Source organism: Corvus moneduloides, chromosome 2, assembly GCF_009650955.1.
Source record: "Corvus moneduloides isolate bCorMon1 chromosome 2, bCorMon1.pri, whole genome shotgun sequence".
In the NCBI taxonomy this organism is placed as follows: Eukaryota; Metazoa; Chordata; class Aves; order Passeriformes; family Corvidae; genus Corvus; species Corvus moneduloides.
This window is the reverse complement of record NC_045477.1, coordinates 99,033,196-99,057,514: the sequence shown is the minus strand read 5'-3', so window position 1 is coordinate 99,057,514 and position 24,319 is coordinate 99,033,196. Positions and strand designations below refer to the sequence as shown.

Sequence of the window (24,319 nt, the reverse complement as noted above, 5' to 3'; positions counted from 1 at the left end):
ATCAGTGTAATCCACTGTTTTGTGTTAATCAAAGATACCCACTGTACTAGTGCAAAAATATATCTTAATATAGAAAATGTTGCCAGAGACAATTGGGACAAATGGTTCCTATAACTATTTAAAACTAAGAAAAGCTGATGGTTTCAGCTGCCACTTAGCAGTTTGGTCTGACAGCTCGGAAAGAGTAGAAAACTTTTGAATATTTAGCATATGGCAGTCAATCTTATTTAAAGTTGTTTGACATTTTGTTCTTTTCAAGAATAGCAGCTCTCTTCACGAAACATGGATGCTCTTTTCCCTGATTTGATTTAAAAAGATAATTTTTCTTGGAGTAAAGGATAAATCAATAAAAATATACTACTGTCACTGCAGAATTGACAAAAACCATTGTGACAATGTCCTGACTTTCAAAAATATTTATGAATTGCAAGTTTCCCTGTACAACATCAGATCTGCAGCTGATCAGTATCTTTGCTTATTTTATTACTGTCTTTTTTGTCTGCCCTTTCAGGCACAATTAGATGATTTCATGTTATCTATTAGCCCTTTCCAGACCGCAGACACATTCTTGCCTCCCACATTGCTTGTCACCCCTCTTTCCAACTTTATGGCCACCTCCAGAGTATATTATTTGGTTGTGGTTTCCTTAGTGTCCTCAGTTCATGGTCTTTCCAGCTCAGGCATAAACTGGTGCTGTACACAAAGTTCCTACAGCAGACACTTAAATAGGAACACTGAGCAGTGCTTACTAAAACCAAGCAGTATCAATGAAAAGTGATTTAAAAAGTCTAATAAAGGTTGACTATGAAAAGCACAGATCTAATGATTACTGATTTGCTCCACTAAAGGAACTGACTTATTGCCTCTGCTGTATTTTCAAGGAAACTCAAAGTACTTAACAGTGATCTTCCCACTGACTGCCAGGGCTTCTCTCCAACAAGAGGGTTTATATTGCGTTGAATCATCAACACCAAAAATATTTTTGTTCTACCTTTTGATACCTAAAATGACAGAAAAACCCTCAAAGGTCCTCCCAGTCTGGTAAAACTTAAAAAAAAAAAAATACAGGGACACAGTCCACTGCAACAGTCAACTCTTCATTACACAGAGCAAAAGGAGAAGCACAACCCCCTGCAGACACCAGAACCAGCTGTGATTTTTAAGGCTGTAGAAGTGTGCAGGAGAGAAAACACAGGTCTCTGCTCCTGTCAGTGGGGGACTCCAGAAATGTCCCACTGACTCTCAGTCTAAGTCAGAGCTACCTGGCTTCCAGATCCAAAATACCTCAAGCAAAGCCAGTTTGTGTACTTTTGCAGTATGGTCAATCCACACAGGGGTGATACATCCATCAAGGCAAACAGAGAAGTAAAATTTATGTAGGTTTAATAATACAGATACAGTCTCAGAATTAGGGAAAAAAATATATGCCAAAATAAAATTATTTGCTCAAGTTTTCCTACTTCAAACCAAAAAAAAGTCAAAATCAGCAGTTACATTAGGAGTCAATTCTATTCTTATCTTCTATTTAGCAAAGATTTCTTTTTAAGTTGCAATACTTCATGCTCAATGACAAAAGCATGCTTGATATTCTTGTTGATTTCAACTTTCACTGTGTAATGCTGAGACAGTGAAATCATCATAAAATATTTATACTGAAGAATGAGGATTTATACTTCAGTGCATTCTAACTGATAAGTCTAAGATGATTAATCATTCTGTATTACTTACAGCAAGGTTCCAGTGTTGCCTCCATTTACTCATTTCTGATACAGAGTAAAAGTAGTGCAAATGGTCATGAATGAGAGAAGGAACATTTTTAGAAAAAGTCAGCGCATGGAGAGTTTTACTCTTCTTTGTATAGTCTTTGTTCTGAATGGTAATTAAATGCTTAACATGTTTTTTCTGCACACACTAACAGCTAGCACGTCTTATCTCAACAGCTGCTTGAAATTGTTCTCAAAATCTAGGTAGGCATAAAAGAGAAAACATAGCTTCAGTCTTCTTCTGAGTAGCTCAATAAAATGTAGGCAAGCATTCAAAACTCTAATCAGTTTAAAAAGATCTCACACTTCAGTGAGGTTTAAGAGAACAGTCAAGTTATTATGGAGAAAACCAAATAAAACGTGTAAGAGGCAATAAATGAAGATGTTTTAGGCTAATCTCTCTAATGGAAAACACTAAGGTATTATTTATTATTTTAGCAATATTATGTTTTTCTAAAATTTCTGTACCTTTTGTTCGGCAAGTATGTGATACCTGACATTATATAGCTTAAAACAACAGCTTGATGTTCAGTGTAATAATAAAGGCTTTATAGGATAAGGGCCATCTGTTGCAATTACGCTCACTTTCTGAATTTTCTGAAAGGGATGAAAACCCTTAGAGTTTGTCAATTACATGCCCTTGATAAAGTATGAGTCATGTTAAAGGAGTTTGGCATAGAAATGCAATTTTCATGGAAACAGTCTGATGAGTGAACATATTAAATGTACTCTAAATATGGCCATCATACTGATGAAATTATTCTCAAATGGGAGAGAAAAATATGGCAATGTAATTTACTCTTCCATGTCTAAAATGCTCTTGGGTAATATTTCTTGGGCATTTCACAGCTTTTAAGTCAAATACCATTTTCAGCACATTTTCTGATGAGACCATTAATATGATTATTTGGCGAAATGAATTTTAATTAAACCCCACTAAATTGTAGGGTCTGGAACTTCTTCCCACACTATGGTAGAAAATATCTCTCCAGATGTTAATCATTAAGGCATTAAAGAGTAAGCCCACTTCCGCAGCTCCCGAAGCTCCCATAGCAGTAAAGTGGTGTGGGTGGATTGCTGAAGAGTGTGGGAGGATTGGAAAAGGCCCTTCAGCGTTTGTGCACTTCTGCATGACATGGAAGCCAGATCAAAAGGGTTTCCAGTGTAGGCAGAATGTTGGCTGTGGATGGTGTAGAGCAGAGTGGATACGTGCTCCCACATGAGAAGTGGAGAGCAGATGTTCTCTTATGTGGTCTCCTGGGGTATCATAGGAGTTGGGCATGGCAGCCTTCTCCTAGCCTGGATCTTGGCTAGGATCAGTCTTTCTGATCTGTCCTCTGATTACACAACATTCACATAGATTTCTGAAGTAACAGGTACCATTACTGATGTGTGTGTTAATGGGAACCACATTTAGCAGGGACATGTTTCAAATCCAAAGGCATTTGTTGGAAAGACCATTTCTAGAAATATTAAAGAGGCAAGCAGGAAGGATGCTCCCCTTACTTTTCCTGACCAGGTTCTGTCTTCAGGCCTAGAACCAAGTGGCAGGCTGTCCTTATTCTACACAATGAGCAAGCATTGATCTGAACCAGGTTCATGCATGTTAAATGCATTCCAAAATACCTTCAAATACCTTACTTGGCCATCGTTTTCTAGGTATAAATATTCATTCACCTGTCTCTAATGTCAATATCTGCATTTCTTACACAGTCTAAAATTATATGAGTATTTCACTATACACCTGCTTAAAGTCAGAGAAGTTTGTGATGGAACCCATTAGGAAGAGTAGAGAGTACACTGACACACTAGAATTTAGTATGTCTTCTGTTACTATGGACTGATATTTTTCTTTTGTCTACATTTTTAAACAGCCTAATGTGAGGTAGTTTTGGATTCTAGCATATCAGACAAGGATCTATTTCTTTTAAAGAGAACATTTCGAGACTCTGGGCTATGCAAATGAAAAATGCCAGCAAGAGCTCTAGCAAGCAGACAGGAATACAGCTGGAAATAAATTAAGCATAAGGTTTAATACTATTTATTTCCCCAAGCTATCATTTTCTAAAATGATCTTGTTACAATATGCTGGCATACTCTATGAACTGAAAACTGATGTCTTTCAACAAAAGAGTTATAACATGTCTCTTTCGTTCCACCGTGACTCATTTGTACTTGTTACTGAACAATAAGATCAAGCTATCAAGTAATGAATTGAGTTTTGAACCTTTCACAAATCTTTGCTGTATTTGTTTTCAATATATAGTTGACTTTTATTAAACAGACATTAATGGGTCATTAAAGAAAGGAGACTCCATCTGAATGATGTTTTGGACCTTGACACTTTTTATCTGTGTCACAAATTAATCTGTGCTCTGTTACAAAGAAAATGATCTTGCTTGGGCCTCCAATTAAGTAATTTACATTCCTAGTTCTGGAAAACACCAAAGAAAAGCCACCAACAGACATTCTTAAATCCCTCATCCGTAAATATGCAGCTATTGCCTTCGAGACAATGCAGAAAACCAGCTGTCTATTTATTTCAAAGAATAAAACAATCCCCAAAACAAAAAGCAAACAACCCTTCCATCTCTTTTAAGCATTCCTTTGGGTGACCTAAACAACTTACCTCGAAAAACATACCCAAAGCAACCACAGGATGAAAAAACTGGTTTACATTCATTTATAACGGTAGATATACAGCACATGTGCATGCACAAGAGAACACATCATAGATTAAAATCTCAACAAGCAAAATTGGAGAGATAAGGAGAGTGATTGAATGTCTACAATATTTACCAAAGCAGGTAATTTACAGGGGGAATTCACGGAATGCTTAAGTACGCTATAATTTTTCTTCACTGTTACTGCTTTAAAAGAAGACTTTAAAGGGCCTTTTTTGTTTCATACACAAGAAGTTTGGATAACTGAAATGGGAACTTTAAAACTCATTTGCAAAGTTCTAAATATTTTTTTTTCCTTGACCTGCAACACTTTTTTGTGCCTAAGTTGATCATTAACCTCCCTACTCCTACTGCAAGTCTTTGCCTCCCACAGCTAACCCTGGCCAGGGTTCATTGATTATGATGCATCACAGCCGTCCTGGAGAGCAATCTGCATGGCATGCTGAGAGGAGCATTTCTGAGTGGAACTGCTCTCTTCACTTCCAGAGGTGGTCAGGATGTCAAGCCTGCTACCCACTGAAAAGGCTGGAGATGAGGAGAGGGAAAGATGAGAGTGACAGGTTAGCATCCCACTTGATGGGGAAGGAGAGAGGGCACGGCCACACTGGGCGGGAGTTCACCCCACAGTGAGGGCATTGGCCTGCTGCCCAGCCCTGGCCCTCCTGCCCCCTGCAGCCACAGGCATGGGGATGGCTGCTGTTGGGAAACCCTGCAGAGGGCACGTGGCCTGGCCTTGGCAGTGCTCCCTGGCGGTGCAAGCCTTCACGGAAAGCAATGGCTCACCTGACTCCTGGTAGATTTTATAGCCTGTGGCTGAAATAGGCAAGAAAATGAAACGGGCAGAGCTGACTTACCTTTTGCCCTTTTACTCCACTGCAATCACATTTTCCACAACCGGAACATCCCTGAAAATAAAAGAAATGGAGAATTAAATGTCTGAACTGGGTGACAGGCAGAACATACTGCAATGAGCCAGGGATGTCAGCAGCACCACACTGACTGCAAGGCTCGTCAGTGCGGGGAATATTTGCTTAAACCCATACAGTAACTTGAGAGAAGTCAGATCAACTGGTGCACGGGTAAAATCTTACTTTGAAGTCTAGCTTTGTGTTACCAAAGATGCTCTTAAGTCTATCTGGGCTACTCTTCCTCCTCATAGTTATGAGGCAACTGGTAAGCAACTCACATAAGCAGTCAATTGCTTTTACTGTTGTCATGCCCCTCAGAAACAAACTATGAGGAAAAGAAGCAAAACATCTGTATCAGTGAATATTCCACCAACGCACAGGAGATCCTTCAGCAGCCCCTTCAGGCCATTATTCGGAAGCAGTCAGGGACAGCACCTCCCCTGAGACAGCTTTCAGCACAGATGCTGGGCACCTGTCCCTCTACACCTGCAGGCTCCACAGTCTACTGGGATCTCAGTACTTCTGGGAAATGAAAAGAAAATGTACCTAATCCGTTTTGAATTTGGAAAGCCCCCAGTGAGACCAACAGATATTACTCCAGAAAGTTAAATAATACAGTAACATTTTTACTTGGTAAATACATTTTATTTTTAAGTAAAGTATCAAAGAGAAATGGGGTTTTAATAATTAAAAAAAATAAATAAAGGCTGTCCAATAAAACTACAGTGCTATATCCTGAAAAATGTATTGCTTTTGTTGACACCCTCTTTTTGTATTTGTACATCCACTGAATTTGTTTCTTGAAATAGAATTTTCTCCATACTGACAAAAAGCAAAAGTAGTTACAATTTTTTATCTTACATTATTACAGTATTTTACCACGTTATAATATAAACTCGCACAAAGGTGAGAAACACTGATTAGAATGAGTTTTTATCATATAACATAGAAAGAGAATTGGATCTGAAAACAACACCAAGACATGCTGCAGTGCAACCCCCATAAGGATCAGAAGGGAAAAGTGCCACCCACTGAATAATCGGCTTTACTCCTTGCAGGACATGGTTATGCCTGGAAAAACATTAGGTCTCCCATTACAAGAAGTGACCTGGTGTGACCTCTCTTAGTTTTTCAGACCTGATGAGATCTCAGCTGGAGGACGCATGCTTGCAGCTCATACTTCCTCCTCCAGCATCATGTAGAATGTTATCAGTCTTATCAACACATCCCCTAAATTCTGAAGAAGTCTGTTTTAATTGCGTCTGGGAATGTACTTAAAATACGTCACTGAATCATTACAAACATCTGTTTTCAAGTTAATCCCTGCATATTTCCTTCAGCCTATTATTTAACATGCACCGTTTTAGAAAAAAAGTATGTTGTTATTTAAGTACGGTTTTGTTCTCAAATTTAGCATAGCCAGAAGAATGGGCTTGTGCTTTTGAGCCTCTTTTTGTCCCCACAAAAATGAGTCCATTATATTCAATTTTTCCCGTTTCTTAATGCCTCAGATTAGAGTAACTGCAGGCGAGGAAGGTAGGAAGGTACTGAGCACCAGGGAGCACAGCTGCACAAGGTCCCCTTTGGGGCAAGGGCTGTAGCCTGCTATGCCAGAACAGGCACCTGCCTTAGAAAAGCTGCCTTTATTTTACAGCAGCATCGTCTCCTGCTATCACTGACTGCAGCCTCTGCAGGTGAGTGGGAGGTTGGCCGACAATGACAGCCACTACTGAATAGCATGATCCTCAACTACTAAAAGGCATTCAGAACCTGAGGGATGTGACAACATTCTGCCTATATTAGGAAGAACTATGAGGTTTTTCCCCCTGGTTGTCAGGGAAGATGGGAGGGCCAGACTGGAAGAAGCTTATGGATCAAAGATCACTCTATGGAGGTCAAAGCGGCACTTAAGTTATGAAATACTGGAAGACAGAAAGATGATTACAGCAAGTACAGGAATCATCACAAGGCAATTAAACTGAAACTATGCAAATTATTGTTCATTTCTAAACTTCTTTGGTTTTAAATCAGTCTCATGACATAATGATTTCCCACTACATACGACTAGAGATAAAGAGACAAATAGAGAGAAATAACTTTGTCATATCTCCCAGACATCCTCATTGAGACAATGCCTTCCCCAGAAACTGCATGCAGCTTGGAACAATCACTGCTGTCCTCCAAGTGCCAAAACAGAGAAGGAACAGTGCTGGGCAGGAAGCATAATCTGTGGGGGGGAACAGCAGATGAAAAGGCAGGCTCTTTATTCCTTGTCTACGAGCCAATTACAGGCTAATCCAAAGATTTTGGCCAGGTGCACTGCACCAGGTACCTCCCCTACTTTGCATGGTACACAGTTTTCAAATACCCACAGCTTCCTTGCACCACAGGCCAGTGTCTCGTGTAACACGAGAGGACATTAATTTTATCTTACTCCTCCCACAAAATACAAGTCTGCCCAGAAGCAGAAGCTTATTTTAGTGATGCAAATTGCTTCACTTCTTGACAAGGATTTCCATTTCATTCTCCCAGACTGTCTGCAACTGATAAGCTTAGTGAATCATCCTAGCAAATCAGTATTAAACTATAAAAAGATTACGTCCCTTCAACACAACACACACGGATGTGTTACATGAAGCCTGAGTGTTTGCCTAAAGGACAGCTATTTATTTTCTACCACATTAACACAGAGTTCAAAAGAAGTTCTGCTAATGAATGGGCATCCCAATCCGGACCTCTACTTCCTACGACCCACGTACTGAGCCTTACAAGCCTTAAGCTCTGTCAGTGACAGAGCTGAGAAAGCTGCTAAATTCCCTGCAGCAGACAGAACAAACTCTGCTCTGCAATGCAGCCTGTAAGACATCTGTCAGATCACAGCTACAGACTTGTTGCGTTTTGCCCTGTTTTTCCACGTCCAGCTACTTTCCTGGCATTTGAGGACTACTGCTTGGAACTTGCACAGGAACGATGCAAACAGCCAGATGAGCAGCCTAGGAGGGAGACGACTGCCGTATTTGGGAATGCACCATTTCTGGAGACTACAGACATCTCCAAAAAAATACAAAGGCAGAGTCAGTTCTTGGAAGCTCCACTCTCTTACAGAAGTGCATTTCTCAAGATAAAATGTAGTTCTCTTTCCCACAACATCACCTCAGGCTCTGCTTACTGAGTTTCAGTTGCTGAGCAGCCACCAGCTCAGGCTAATTGCTTAGGTATCAATCAAGTTCACAATGTAACCTGTAAAGCACAAGTGTATGGAATTTAATTAAATGCTCTAGGTTTACTTAACTCTGTTCATGTTAAAAATCTCATTCCAGGGAATGTAGCTACTTCTGCTGTACAAAATACAATGTCTTTCAAATCACAGAAAATTCTGTGAACAGGTGAATGGTGAGGCAAGCAAAGATTTCAAAATTCTCTGATTATTCACAAATTACCTAGTGCTTCAAAAAGTACAAATAATCATAACTACTTCATCTCTTCATAATTACTTCATTATTTCATTATTAAATCATTATAAAATTACAATTTCTGTTTAGACTGGATGTTTGAACAGATGTTTTCTGATTAAACAGTGTAGATTTCTCACTCTACATTGCTTTAGTTCAAGCCCCAATTTGACTTGAATTCCAACAGTAGTTTCAAGCTGAAACCCAAGAAAGGCTAGGCCAATAGGATGGCTGTTTGACAGCAACAAATTTAAGTCTGAATCTCCTCCCTCCACAAAATCAATCCCCTTCCACCTCAACGTAAACCCAGTCTCATGGCAGGACAAGAGATTTATCCCTATGTAGCAGACACAGCACTTCTTCCTAAGCACATGTCCATATAACTCATGTAGCTGACATGAGAGCTGGATCAATAACGTCTTCACATTTCACATCCCACCAAATACAGAAATAGGGAGGTGATGCCAACTGCAGGACACTTATCTTGCATTCCTCTCATATTTTCTTCTCTTTCCAGAATGTCAAAATAGCTCCCTGTCTGTATTACTATTCTTGTCTTCACCCTTAGATATAACTACTGAATTAGCAGAACTGCTTTTTTGTTTGCAAAGTATCCCTAGAGGAAATCACTGCTATATTCCAGTTAAACTTTGTATTTTTGTTAACTGATTTTACAGTCCACTAACTACTTTGAAAAAAATCATGTAGCTAAAACTCCTGATTTATACTTAGCTAGAACAAAGAAGACAACAAAAAAATCCACACTCTCTTAGCAATTAGCAAAATTTAGTTATACATCCTTACTGGAGTTGATACAAAGCCAGTTTTTCTGGACTGATGATTTGAACTTCAACTCTTAAAATGGTTCAGGAAAAGGAACATCTGCTATTCCTTCATTTTGAGGACTTAAAGCAAAGACCAGAAATTAAGCACAGTTCTCATGTTTTTTGTAAACCCATCAATTTCAGATCTCTACAGACAGAAAAATAGTGGACAAAAGGAAAAATCTGATGATTTTTTAACGTCAGCAAGCTCCAGTCTTTCCTCCTCTCCCAAGTTCTTTTTCTCATTATTAAAAAACAAAACAAACAAAAAAACCCCTCTGCAAACCACAGTTGGCAGCTTATCTTCATGTCCCTTTTTTATTTTCTTCCCAGCAAATTATGGGTAGACTCCAGTTATGACTGTTCAGGGAATTCCCCGAACCAAGGGAAGACTTACTGGTTTTAAAGCTTTAACCCTCTAGGTCACCAAATTAAGCTCAGCTCTCGTCAGCAGTGACTGGATGTTTCTGTCACACAGTAGCTATTTAAAGTTCTTGGTTGTGTCACTTCAATTTTCTGTAGATCAGTCTTCACAGAGGACAGGAGAACAGTGCCATTCAAGATATCCTGTGGGATGCCACCTGCTTTAAGTTGCCAGGCCAGGTGGGAACAGCTCTCCCCTAGATCCCTGGTCATATCTGCTTGGTCTATGTAAATATTTCAAAAGGTGCCAGATGCCTGTGTTTAAGCAATGGAAATAAGTGCAACCCAATAATCTCCAAAGGCTCATTAAACTTAAGAATTAAAATACTCATTCTCCTGAAGACCTTCTTTGGTTGTAGGTTGATGTACATGAGTATAACAGAAGGAAGCAGGAGTGGTCCCCACTCGTTTCTCTCTGTAAATCCAGAGCCCTTCTCCTAACATATCTTCTGGGGATTGCTTTAGACCAGAAGAAAAATCTCCTGGAGCAAACCTACACAGTGGAAAACTGGCATTTCATGATTACTTGTATGTCAGTGCACGAGTTAAGTAGTCTTGTTAGTCTGAGGGAAACTTTAAGATTAGAGTCCCAAATTAACATATTCAAAATATCTGAAAGAAATGGCCAGTCATCGTCTGAAGTACTGCTGTGTATGATGAAATCTGAACTAATAACAACAATTCAGTTCTGGTTTTATTTAGAAGTTTGGCTCAGTTGATTGGAGCATGATGCTAGTAACACCAAGATTGTGGGTTCAATCCCTGTATGGGGCCATTTACTTTAAGAGCTGGACTCAATGATCCTTTTGGATCCCTTCCAACTCAGAATATTCTGTGAACCTGTGAAAAGCCTTGTACAGTTTTCAGAAAATAATCTAATTTTAAGAAAAACTCTGTAAAATATAATTGGAAAAAAATCATTATGGTTATTGGGACAGGAGGGGGCTGTTTATATATTTTTAGCAGGGTTTGTCTGTTTGGCTGGTGGGAAGGCTGTTTTGTTGTTGTTTTTAGTGTTACCAGAATCATGCAGGATGTTCATACAAAAATTGCAGACAGACCAGAGATTCTTATCTATCTCCACTGTACTTCAGCCACTCAAGGGAATATTAGAAAATTTTTAGAATTTAGTAAATTTTAAATTAATTATTCATGAAAATATTTATTTTGTAAATTAGCATCAGTTGGAAGTACTTCACTTAAAATATGTTAAAAAAAGAGTAATGTCTTCTTAATCAAAAGAGTATCAGATTGCTGGCGCTGAAATGTTTTGTTGCTGGGACCTCATTTTTTACATTCTTTTCCAAATTCCCCAGGGATCTATCCTGGAGGTAGGGTCATGGGACTACCCTAAAGACTGCTTTGTGAACATGACCTTCCTGTTGGTGATGTGAACATCGTTTTCACAAAGTAATGCAAATCCAGGGGGCTTCCCGTTAGTTCACAGGAAATATAGTTATTCCTGTTGTTCCATATTTGGACAAAAATGACATTTAAAACAACTGTTTCCTCTAACCACATTCTTTTACAGGAAGTTCTGGAAACAATCAAGGTATCTGCTTACTTAGGGAAATTTTCAGAATATTACATTATAGAACTCCATTCCACACAGCTCAAAGCAAATAAGTGGTTTGTGAATACAAACTAATCGCATTATCACTAAAATATAAAGCCTTCCATGAGCATTATCTACAAGAGGTCTATTTCCATGGACTGTCTGATACTGTTCAGCCTCCAACAAATAGAAGACTGTATTTACCAAGTGACTATCCATCCAGTAGGTTTTGTACACTTTTCCTATACAAGAACTCCACTTTTAGCTTTATTTTTGAAGAAGTGAAAAAAATTCCAGGTGCCAGTAGGATCCTCTGGCATTGGAGTCCCTGGTGTTACCTCACTGACAGCTGAGGATTAGAGCATGTTCTAATCACTGGGCTTTGTAACACCCAATGATAAGAGCTTTCACAAATACATTTCAAAGGGCGTGACCCTTCCAAAATCTGATTATAGTAATCATTGCTAACAATCGTCACTCAGCTCTTCTACTTTGTGAATGGGCAAACTGGAGACAATTGATACAGGTAAGAAGCTCCCATTCCTCATCTTGCTAACTTGAAAAAATCTGCAGGGAGGACAGATCCCTCCCTATGGCTGTTGCAGAGTTTACCACCCTCTTCATATACAACTACCCTGGAGGTCACAAAGCAAACCGCTCCTTGTCCTGCATGGAACAGATCGAAACACCCTGTCTTGTAACTCGCATCTTTGGTGAAACTGGCATTAGCAATCCCCAGGTATACAAGTGGAAGGCTAACCAAGCATCAAACTTCTTTCTTGTTCATGAGGCAGAGATGTTGTGGACTCTTAAACAGATCACTCAAGTTTGTTTTTCTTGCTGCCTTATGGGATGGATCCACACAACCACTTACAGCACCTGCCAGAGGTACAAGACTGGATCTAGCCATAAGCTGGCAAGATGGAAACAGTGTCATTACAATGGTGTGGTGGCTGGTGGTGCCAGAAGGACAGGTGGCAGTCTTCTTGCTGTCTTCTCAATAAATGCACACCTGGAGGGCTTCACGGCTTTCTAGAAATGTCTCAGAGTTTCTCTGGCCTCTGTGCCTTTGCTGTTCAGTGCACAACCCCATTTTCACAAGCACAGGGGGTACCCACAATAAGCCTGAGTAGGGGTGCTTGGTGTGGTTGAAAACCTGCCCCAAAACAGTTCCAGCAGAGAGGCAAAACACAATGCCACCAAAACTAGGCAGAGGCCGAGGGAGAGGCAGTGGTGGCCACCAGCCCAGCAGGCAATGCAGCCCCTCCCAGCGCTTCCCCAACCCAGGCTGGAGGCAGAACCAGGATGAGAGAGAACTGCCAAGGTGGATTCCCTCCTTCCCTCTTCTAACAGGCAGCAGCCTTCTCTAAGCAGCATTGGGAATGAGGTAAGAGATGGCTGCCACGGTGGCAACCACCCCCAGAACTGTGCCACCATGGGCCACGAAGGGCACAGGACAGAACATCCCTGAGGCTGCTGATGGAAAAGCCACCTCTTTGCCACACTGTCCACCCAATTGCTAAGTCTTCCCTTTAAAAATCAGCACTTGTCTGGCCCCAGCAAGCCACTACATTGAGGAGTGCAGTGAAAGAGAAGTCTGCAGGGGAGGTGAAGCCCTCCTGCATCATAGCCCCCTCAAGGCATTTTCATAAACCTGAAAGCAAAGGAGATGCCTCAGGAGAAATATGCAGGAAGCCAGTGAAGCCCTTTTGCAAATGTGTACAGCACATCCGTGAGCAGTGCCTTCCCTTCTGCTAGCTGATAAACACGAACATCAACATAAACAAATACATTTAGATGTAACAGCTTTTAAAAAACACAGTGCTGGGAAGCAGAGGTCTTCAGCCTCCACCACCCTTGCCTAGACTAAATAAATGGAGAAGTAAAATCCTCTTAGTTGGGATGCACACCAAAGAATGTGAGAAAAGCACAGAAGATAAACTGTACTTCTATGTTTAAGCACAGAGAAGAAACCCAAGCGACACACAGTCCAGCAGAGCCACAGACTGCTGTGTCCTGAACTCACACCACCCGAGCAGGTGAGCACGGCGTTTTCACTTCTGCAGCTCCTAATTTCCTCTTACCACCCTCCTGCAGTGTGATCCATCATCAGCGGAGGAGGTTGTGTGCACTTCCAGGTAGCACCATCACCATGGGCAAGGTCTTGCCCAGGAGACCTCCTGCCTTCATGTCACATACACTGCATGACCAGGGTCCACTTGCTCCTGCTTAGTCCTCTGCTCCCCATCAGCAGTTCCTTACCTTTCAGTTCTCCCGAGTCTGAAATTGCATTACTTAGAAAACAATGAGGTCTCTGTCAGATAGAGCATTTAAAGATTAGCAGATTTAACTAGAATATATGCAACTTTTATTGCATAAATTTATCAGAACTGTCCAAGTGATTTCTTGAGTAAAACATGTGAAGTTGTCTTTTCTTCTAAAAGAAGCCTCAAACTTTTCAAACCTTCTGACAATGAAATAATAATAACAATTAATATAAACAATTTTAAATACTAGCTCACTCATCTCCTCAGTAACACTGGGAAGAGGAGACAGGTAGGGTAGCAATGGCCTCACTCCAGCCAACAGACTCAACAACGACTCACCAGATTGTTAACAAGCAACTAACGGGTACATTTTAAGAGCCTTATGGTATTCTGGAAACAGCAGTAGTAACCACAGCAGTTCAACATCCTTGTCAAACACAGGATTTAAAAAGCATGTAGCATGTTTAGTCTACTTAGCAGCCAGCCAAAATACACAAAAATTCATTCTATAAACCCACTTTTCTTCCCCACAGATCTCAAAGTTCTTCCAAACAGGTTCATCCTATGGCAATATCACTGCTACAGTAAAAAAAAAAAAAAAAAAAAAGCTGTATTTAATTGCTCTAGTGAAAGATTTCAGCCACTTGTGGCAGGGAGTCAGCTCTAGAAACTGCAGTGCCACAGGAAAGGTCTAAAATTGGAAGACTGTTTCCTAAAATGAAATATGTTTTTGGACTATTTGCATTATAATACGACCATAATTTTTGGACTGGAAGCAGTACCTGAAGTCTACACTATGCATTTTCTCTCAAATAGTTTAACAAATTGCCAGTCAACAATCTATCTGGGCACCTTCTCTGAAGCTCTGTCTGGCAACTTTAGTTCAGTTACACTAATAATTTTAGCAACAAATTGTTAAGTTATTTATCTGTTTGGACTCCTAAAAAGCCATAAGGGGAAGTACTGCTTTCTGTACTCCTTAACAGGCCACTGAATCTTGTCTTTTGCTCCAGTCAAGGATGCCATTGATTACAAGCTGCTTTTTCCTCAGGACACACCAACATCTTTTCTCCTAAAGACTCTGCACACCCCAGAAATAATCCACTCAGTTCAAGCTACATTTCAAAGGACATTACTGCATATCTAAAGACTCTGTCTGACTGTTGAGGAGTCCCAACTTGCAAAAGATATTCCTCTTAAATGCAAAGTTCATGGTTTTACAAAAGCCGTTGCTCAATAGAGAAGTGAAGAATCAGCTCCTGCTCAGAAGCACAAAGATGACTGACCAGAAGTCAAAAAAGTGGTTTTTTTCTTTCCTCTGCTGTTACAAAGAAATGATCCCAAAAGACGCTTCATTCCTCTCTGAGAAGCACCAGCAAAGCGGTAAGACTCGGGCTTTTCCAAGTGGTGTTGCCTTTTAAGAAAGAGTCTAGAGATAAGAAAACAGGAGGAAAAAAGACCTCAAAACAAACCCAAACCCTCAAACCGTATGTGACATTAAGCAACTGGACAGATAATTGAGAAGCCACCCCCAAATCACTGTTTCAGTTCACAAGTCTGCTGCACAAGACTTTACAATGCCCCTGAGGCACTGCCTCACATCTGGAGCAAGGTGCTGGCTCTAGATCCTTCGCAGACAAAGACAGCAGCAGGAGAATACCTCCTTCAGTGAACAGCCTCTGCCTTTAACAAACACACGTGGACACCCATAGCTCATGACAGTTTGACTCTCTTCTACCTGACTTCAACAAAAACAATGAAGATGAGCTTTACCACAGCCTTGCCCTATGGACTGCAAAACTTCTCTGAGAATTAGCAGGGATGGAGAGGAGTCCATATCTTCTGCTACCTGATGAGCAGCAGTATCACAACACTGGAATGTAAAAGCTAACGATGACTTGAATGACTCGCAAGAGCCCACAGTATTTGTATGCATTGGGCTTACAGGGAGTGGATGGATTGGATCTCTTTCAGGATGTTGCTGTCTTCCTTGTCCATCCAATGAACATCAACATTACATGGAAAGGGAATTTAGGTGCAAATTAGATGGTTTAATATCACACTTTGTCCCATTAAATGCACATCTGCAGTAGTTACACCACCTGTTGGATTCAGTTCTTAGTTGAGCCTTATGGCATAAAGGAGTTCAGAGAAAGCCAGAGCAAATCATCAGTATGGCTTTTATTGCCCTGAAGTCCTGTACCCTGAACCTCTAACTTGCTCTGAATTCCACCCATAAACATAGGAGAATATTTATTCTAGTAGAAACTACAGAACCAGCTCTTCCTATACAGATTAGCTTAGTCCAAAAACTATTTTCACTTGCAATTGGATTTTGACATTCTAAATGCACACTGCACAGCAAATAAGCATACCTATTAAAGAGTAATTTGTATTAAAAAAGTAACTGAATAATAACCTAGAGTGATTGTCAAAAAACTTTTTTTTTTAATTTATTTTACACTCATGGAACTCACTTTTACTTACGTAGCAGGTCAACTGGATGCTTTTGCCATTTTTAAAACATAGTCACAAGTTAAAACCAGTGCTATCGGCATGTACGCTAATTTATTTGTCTGGCCCAAATGAAAAACAGACAAAATTTTCTCCAACCCATATTTTTCCAAATTAACATTTGAAAATCCAGTTTTAATAAAAATTGAAATGTTGGAACATTAGAGCAAAATAGCCACAGGAAATATTATTTTAGTGTGCAACATTTGCCAGACGCAAAAGGAAACAAACTTGTCAGTCCTCTCTTTCTTTTATGTTTCTTTGTTGACTAGACAGGAAGCTGACAAAAATTGATTTTTTTTCTCTTGTAAAGCATACAGCATAATTTTTATTGTACCACTCCAGTTGCTGACTGCATTTTGTAAATAAAAGCATACTTCATGAGCATCCAGGGAAGTGCTCGATATCTGACAGTTTACAAAAATGCAGTACTAATTAGGTACAAAAAGAAAAGTAAATAGCTTTCATTGCAGAAACGGAAATAACATGGTTTAGAAGAGAGGCTGAAAATCCATTCTTTTCTATGGCAACATCCTGAGTGATGGAAAAGTTACAGTTGAGTAAAATTAAATGTTTGCCTAACCTGTATTCCTGCATGTAGAGGTCAGGAGAAGTGCAAACATTGATGAACACTGAGATACAGCTGTAAATATTTTGTGAGCAGCTTATTTAAAAACTGTAAGAAGCAGACAGATAATGTTTCAGCAATAAGATATCTTCCACTGATTAAGCAGACACAAATAGGCTTCAAAATCCATGCTTGTTATTTAGAATTAGAAACAATAAGCTTAAGGTCATTCATCCAGTAAAAGGTCAATACTAAAGATCTCATACTTCATCCAAAAAATTAATCAAAATTTTCTGAAGTTAATAAACATGGGCTACTATAGAAGCAGGCTGAGTATCCATTTCAGTGCTCTTCCAAAAAAGATCCTGCCAATAAGAGGTATAAGGCACCCAAAGGGCAAGTCAAAGGACACAACAAGGGCCATTCCTCCTGAGACTTGATGAAGGGCTGGGTCACAACGGGTAAAGTCACAGAGACCTGTCTTGGTGGCACCTGCCACGTGTGTGTTCTCCCTTCTGCAGTCCCAGCACTACTCCTGTCCTGCCACTTCAATACATCAAACCCACCCTGGAATTAAACTCTATGAGGACTAAATACAGTGACTTTTTTACCCACTTTTTTTTTAATGGTACAGTTTATTTTCTTGAATTACCTTCATGATGAGGTCAATCAAAAAAATGCTGCCACAGCGGAGGGGCAAGACAATGCAAACAGGACCACAGGTTAAACTGTCTAGGAACAGTCTGATGCAGGGGGTTTAAGATTGACGTAGGTGTCACAAGTACTTTAATTATCAAAGACACTTTTCATTTTATGAGATAAATCAGTAAACTGATAAATTTATGAGCTACTGCATACTATGGTGACAGAAAAAGATGGAGATCCCCAGAGTTTACCTTTAAAACAAAATACTATTGATCATACCCCCTTCTCCAATAGTGTAACTAACAAAGGTACTTTCATTTTTATTGGTATTTGTGAAAGAAGGTTGAAAGTATCTCTAAAGTTATGCTTATCTAAATTATTCTTGAAAAAAAATGTGAGCATTACTTTCCATTTCCTATACCTGTATGACCTGTATGTTTAATAACCCCATTTCATCTGGGTTTGTAAGGCATTATGTCCTATTTTTTTTTTTTTTTTCCAAAATAGGTTGACCAACTTCATATCATTATGGATACTGACTGAATTCACTGTAGCAGTTACTTGTAATGTGACTGCAAGCTCAGCCAGGCTTCCTGCTTACAAAGATGATCATATACTTCAGCACTACCAACATGGCTTTATACCGCAATTAGCAAATCTCAGGGGACTCAGACAGATGTTGACAATGAGCTTTCCCAAAACCTTCCCAGCCTGTGAACACCTCTAGAAGATGTGCCATCCAGAGTACATCTAGAAAGAAATTTAAAATTTCTGATTATCCTTCATCCTTAAGCATACATCCTTGTGGTCTGCAGTATGTTCCCAGCACTGACGTACAAGCATAAACTCAAGAAAATTATCCTCAGATAATGAAAGTCCTCAAGTCGTACAAAAGAAATGTGAAAGCTCACACAGTCCTGACTGACCAGCATTTTGCTAGAATTAAAGCCCGTTGCAAATGATAAACATCTAGCTGTTTCAGAACATTCCAAGTAGATTCATGAATGAAAAAATGTTCAGCTTAATAATTTGACTATAAAATATGCAAATATTGACAATTTTAAGCAACAAGTGCCCTGAAAAAAACCAGGAATAAAAGTGATAAATGTAAGCAAAACCACCCAAAGTCACATCACGAGACCGCCTTTCAATGCCAGCACATCTGCAAAAGTCATACTAAATCTCAAAGTTCAGAACATGTCATTCTTATGGCAACATCTTTAATGCACCAGATGTATTCCCAAATCATTCCCTAGAACAGACCACACTTTTAACCACACATCTGAATAACACTTAAAAAAACCCCCTCATATTTACACTGCATGAAAAGTTAAAAACTGAAGTCATTAAAATCACTACCTCTACTTAATAAAAGTGTGTTGTTAACCAAAAATTATCAATGCTGCCTATACATAACCTTAAACTTGCAACTGCTGCCTTACAGATGCATAGCAAGTGTTCATGACTATCAGGGGGCCTTTCACTTTTGGCATTACTCTTTAGACTGGAGTTAAGTGAGTTTATGGGTATCTTCTAACTTTTTTATTATTTAAAAAGTGTCATCCGTTTGACTGGATTATAGATCAGAAATCTGCACAGTAAAGATCAAAAAGAGTGTATAAGTTTCAATAGGGTAATTATTAAAAAATATTCTTTTTAAACTAAAAGCACATGTCCTTTGGGCTCAGCTCATGTTTCTTGCACAAGGAAAATGGTAACTCTGTTTGAATTAGCTTATGTATCTTTTTCTAGTTGATGTAATTCAGAAATCTAAAGAGAGGAAAAAAGTCAATTATTAAATAATTCAAGTTTTTAGAGCAGATTCAGTCTGTTTGATAAAGTAACCATTAGCATATTTTAACCAGACTTAATGTAAACAAAAGTTTTACAAGGGAATTAGTCCCTTAATTTCACTGGTGCTTGCTTTAAAGGAGATATTTATTTATATTAAGTTTTTATTGTATTTATTGTTCTCTGTCTCCAACAGTTTATTTGATCTCCAAGTAAAATAATTTGGGTTTGAAAAGTACCTCATTAAGATAAAACATTTAACTGAAGTCATATACAGTGCTAAAAAGAAACAGAAGTTACTTTATTTAAAAGCATTTTAATTATTAAACTGTTCAAATTCCAGTAGTTCCCTGCGTCATCAGAAATGGAAGGGTTCACATCCCTGTCATCACCTGACATGACTTCTGTGAGCATCACCTTAGACTGGCACTACTTGGAGCACTTGGAGTGGGGAAAGGAAAGCAGAAAAACAGCATTGCTGTGCAGGTGAGGGCAACCCTGGATGTATGGACAGATTGGGGAACAAGAAGCTCCAAAGCAGTGCCACAGAAAGGGACCTGGGGGTCCTGGTCAATGGCACGTTGAACCTGAGTCAGCAGTGCCCTGGCAGCCAGGAGGGCCAACCCTGTCCTGGGGGCATCAGGCACAGCATCGCCAGCCGGGCAAGGGAGGGGATTGTCCCGCTCTGCTCTGCACTGGGGCGGCCTCACCTCGAGTGCTGGGGGCAGCTTTGGGTGCCACAACATAAAAAAAATATTGAACTGTTAGAGTGTGACCAATGGAGGGAATAAAGATGGTGAAGGGTCTGAAGGGGAAGCCATATGAGGAGCGGCTGAGGGCACTTGGTCTGTTCAGCCTGGAGAAGAGGAGACTGAGAGGAGACCCCATTGCAGTTACAACTTCCTCATGAGGGGAAGCAGAGGGGCAAGCACTGATCTCTTCTCTCGGGTGACCAGTGACAGGGCCTGAAGGAATGGCCTGAAGTTGTATCGGGGAGGTTTAGGCTGGATATTAGAAAAAGGTTCTTCCCCCAGAGGGTGGTTGGGCACTGGAACAGGCTCCCCAGGGAAGTGGTCACAGCACCAAGCCTGACAGAGTTCAAGAAACATTAGGACAATGCTCTCAGGCACATGATGTGATTCTTGGGGTGACCTGCCTCAGGCCAGGAGTTGGACTTCAAACATCCTTCTGGGTCCCTTCCAGTTCAGGAGGTTCTATGATTCTATGATTAGGAGTTCTGGTTGACAAATAAAAGCAGCACAAAGAACAGAGGCAGGTTGTACCAAGTTGGGGAAGGAGGAGGAGAAGGACATTCAAATTGCAGAACCCGTAGGACTCTCCACAGGGGCACATTTAAGGTCATGAATCGCAATTTTATTCTGTCTGGCATTCCTTTCAACTCCAACTAAAATTAGGGGGGAAAAAACCCGCAAGACTAATCTCCACAGACTTCAATAGAAATCAGAATCCAAACATCTGCAGTCACAAACATACTTCATGCCACAGTGTCTCACAGAAGGAACATACTCTATGGTGATTTATAAACTGTACACACCAGCAGAATGGCTGGGAGGATGGATACGGTTTGCCAAAACAAAAAATGGACCCAGACAGAAAAAAGATACTTTTGGGTTTTTTATACACACCCATAGTAAATGACTCCGTGCCACAATTTCTTCAAAAAAGAGACAAAAGTGGTGCTAAATAGGCTGTGTGAATTCAAACACCTTCAAGAGGTTCTGAACATCCAACAAGTTTTGAGGAACTAAATAAGCATATTGCTGGATAGGGAAAACACTTAAAACATCCAATTTTCAAAAATGTAAGTAATGAGAAACCACGAAACACGTACAAAGTTTAGTTTAGCAACTGCATGAACATTAATATCTCCTCTGTACAAATCAAAATAAACTTCACAATTTTCAAATTTACAGCACAATAAGCAGAACCAAACCACTGCAGTAGTTTCTTTCAACAGTGTTGCACCTATCACATCACCTAAAATTATGATCAGAAACTTCAGAGTATTCGACAACTTTGAAAAATCTTGCTACTCATTTAGATTTGGCTACATGAGCACAACTTTGGGCACACTTTTGTTTAGTAACTATGCCTACATTTAGTCTAATTTTCTGAGTCAAAGAGCTTTATGAATTTAAGAGGCACTCCAACTGGCCAAAGCAAAACAAGATCACCACGGATTCTCTTACTTTTAGTATAGGATCCTGACTTTATCACTATTTATTAGTAATGCACATGTATTCAACACAGCAGCTTATTTCTCACATGATATGAATTTTACATCCTCTATTAAGAACAGCATGTTATAAAATCATCTCATGTCTCCCTACTTGGCAGATTTTCTGAAATAATCCAAAATGTCACAACCAAAGTTAGGAGCTGCTTAGGTAAATACAGTTAGTTTAACTGCAAAAGCAAAAGAAATCTGTTTTTATCTCAGAAAGCATGTCACCATCACAGGATGTATTGAATAGTTGTCTTGAAATGCACACATCAAAAATATGAATGCTCAAATCAAGGTCTCATGTAGCAGTACCTTGTATCACTTTTTAGATCACGGAGTCACCATTTCATCCCTTTGAAAAACTCTATACAAAAATAGCATCTGTCAGAAGATGGAAACATCAAGCAACCAGTACCACAAAGATTCTGCTGTACTCATTAACACAGCATCCTTCCTCCTTTGGTCTTATTTTTCACATCCTTCCTTCCTTTTAAGTGGCTGTGTGTCACCATTTTGCAAAGAAGAAAGCGTCTGAGTTTTATCATTGCAAAACCTCAAATGTATTATTTCCAGAATTTTTAAATAATTGTGGAGAAGCAATGGAACATTAAAAAAAAAAAAAGTGCCTTTAAAAAAAAAAAAAAATTCAAAATGCTTTGTTTTCTCTCAACAATGGTGATTGATTTCAAATACCTCATGAAAATGTTCATTCTAAAGTAAAAGGCAGGACGGACAATTGACTTTCATAACTTTTTCCTTACTCACAAACTCACTTGGTCTTTTCTATTTCAAGTGCTGCTTATAATATACGTACCACCTCTTAAATATTTGAATCACAAGCAAATTTCAAATAGACTCCAAGAAACACATGTAAAAGCACAGAAATCGTTTGATTGTTTCTGACCAGAAGATACCACTGTCAGTAAAATGTCATCTTAAGGGTACCTTGGCAGTGAAAAGTTCAAGGACTAACTAAACAAGTCTCAAAATACTCAAGTTTTTTCTATGCTGAAGAATCCTTAGGTTGGCTTATTTTATATGCACACAGTGCTGGACAAGCACACACCTGGGGTGACAAACACATTTCCAGCTCACATCCTAATCCTAGTCTTGGCAATTTGTGTTGCCATGTCCTGTGTGGAAACTTCCACACCAGTGACAGGTCCCTGAAGACTTTATTTTATAGCTTACTTGTATGGTAATGTGACAGATTTTTTCCACCTTGTGAAGGCATACAGCACCATTAATATTTAGTTGTTGGGTTACTCTACCAGTTCACATTCTTTAACTGCGTAGCATGACCAGATTTGGACTTGGACCATGAAGAGGCAAGAGCTGTTCTAGCAATGGAAATGCAGTACCTGGATAATGCACATAATAATAAGTCTGCTATAAAAATAAATTCAATTTACAGGCACTAGCTTAAGAATCCTTGAAAGGTACTTTCAGGATTTAGCAAAGTGATACTTAAACTATTACAGAAGTGGATTATAAAAACGCATTATTACAGAAACAAATTTTCTACGAAGTCTTAGCCTTTACCTAGAAAAAATAACATTAGAGAGGTCCTTGCTGAACAGCTGCTTTTCAGTGACCTGTAATATTTGTCCTCCTATTTTCACTTCAACATAGAAACTTACTTCACATTTTCACTTTCAAGCAAAACCAGCTGACTTTTCATGTACTTTCAGTTTTTGAAAATTAGTCCCTGGCAATGATTTAATCTCTCCTCCAAACCAAATGAGATTAGATTACAATTACAAAGCACCGAAAACAGGAAATGTTGTAAACTCTGACACGGTATTAACTATGCTGGTTCAAATGACACTGTGGAATTTCTTAAACGTCACCATTTGTCTACATAGCTTTTTAACCTTTGACTTCTAGGACAGTTGCATGAGAAACAGCTTCACCCAGGAATGAAGTCATCATCAAGCCATATGAATCAAGTAGGGATATTTAAGATACTTCCAAATCATGGCACACTTGTATTTCATTAATGAAGGAATTACAGTAACATATCTAGAAATAAAAAACATAAAAACAATCCTTCACTATATTTCCTTTGTTGACAATGCCAGAAGTTCAGTTGGCCAGCGGGATATTCATGTCAATGGAGGCAAAAATTTTACTTATGGTGTGGATCTTCACAACACACACATTTAATTTCAGTGAATTCCCCCAAAGACACACATCAGTTAAGCTTCCACTACCAGCATTCATTAGACAAATGGACTGCCAGTTTGTACTGCCACCAATTTACTAAAATTTACTCAGAGCACACCTGTTTCCATAGATTCTTTTACATGGCTTACTAAGAGAAAGAGAAAATATTTCTAAGAAAAAAACCAACATTCTTTAGAACAGCAAGTTTGAGATGAGCTACATCCCCAGCTGGGATACGCACTATTTTCAGCCTAGCATCATGTATCCTGGCTTTACCCAGACAACTAATTAAAAAAAAAAAAGAAGCTATTTTAAAGATACATACATTTCAAGTATCAACATAATTAAATGACATGCAAATCAGCACGGGGAAAAAAAATGTTTAGAAGACAGCCTTTGAACGATGATTAACAGGATCACAGGGGAAATGAAGCAACCTCCCAGGAGCAGCAGCATACATTGGGCAGCATGGCAAAGGAGCCTTGGGACGAGCAGGACAGGGGATGCACTTGCA

The 24,319-nt window shown here is 39.4% G+C and overlaps 1 protein-coding gene across 1 annotated transcript in view; it reads right to left on the bottom strand.

Annotated features, from left to right (window-relative positions):
* COL4A1 (collagen type IV alpha 1 chain) overlaps positions 1 to 24,319 on the bottom strand; it is a 120,536-nt gene that overhangs the window by 65,865 nt on the left and 30,352 nt on the right. Inside the window, exon 2 of the mRNA XM_032100569.1 lies at positions 5,302 to 5,352. Within this exon, the coding sequence (XP_031956460.1) occupies positions 5,302 to 5,352 (51 nt within the window). The remainder of the gene's footprint in view (positions 1 to 5,301; positions 5,353 to 24,319) is intronic.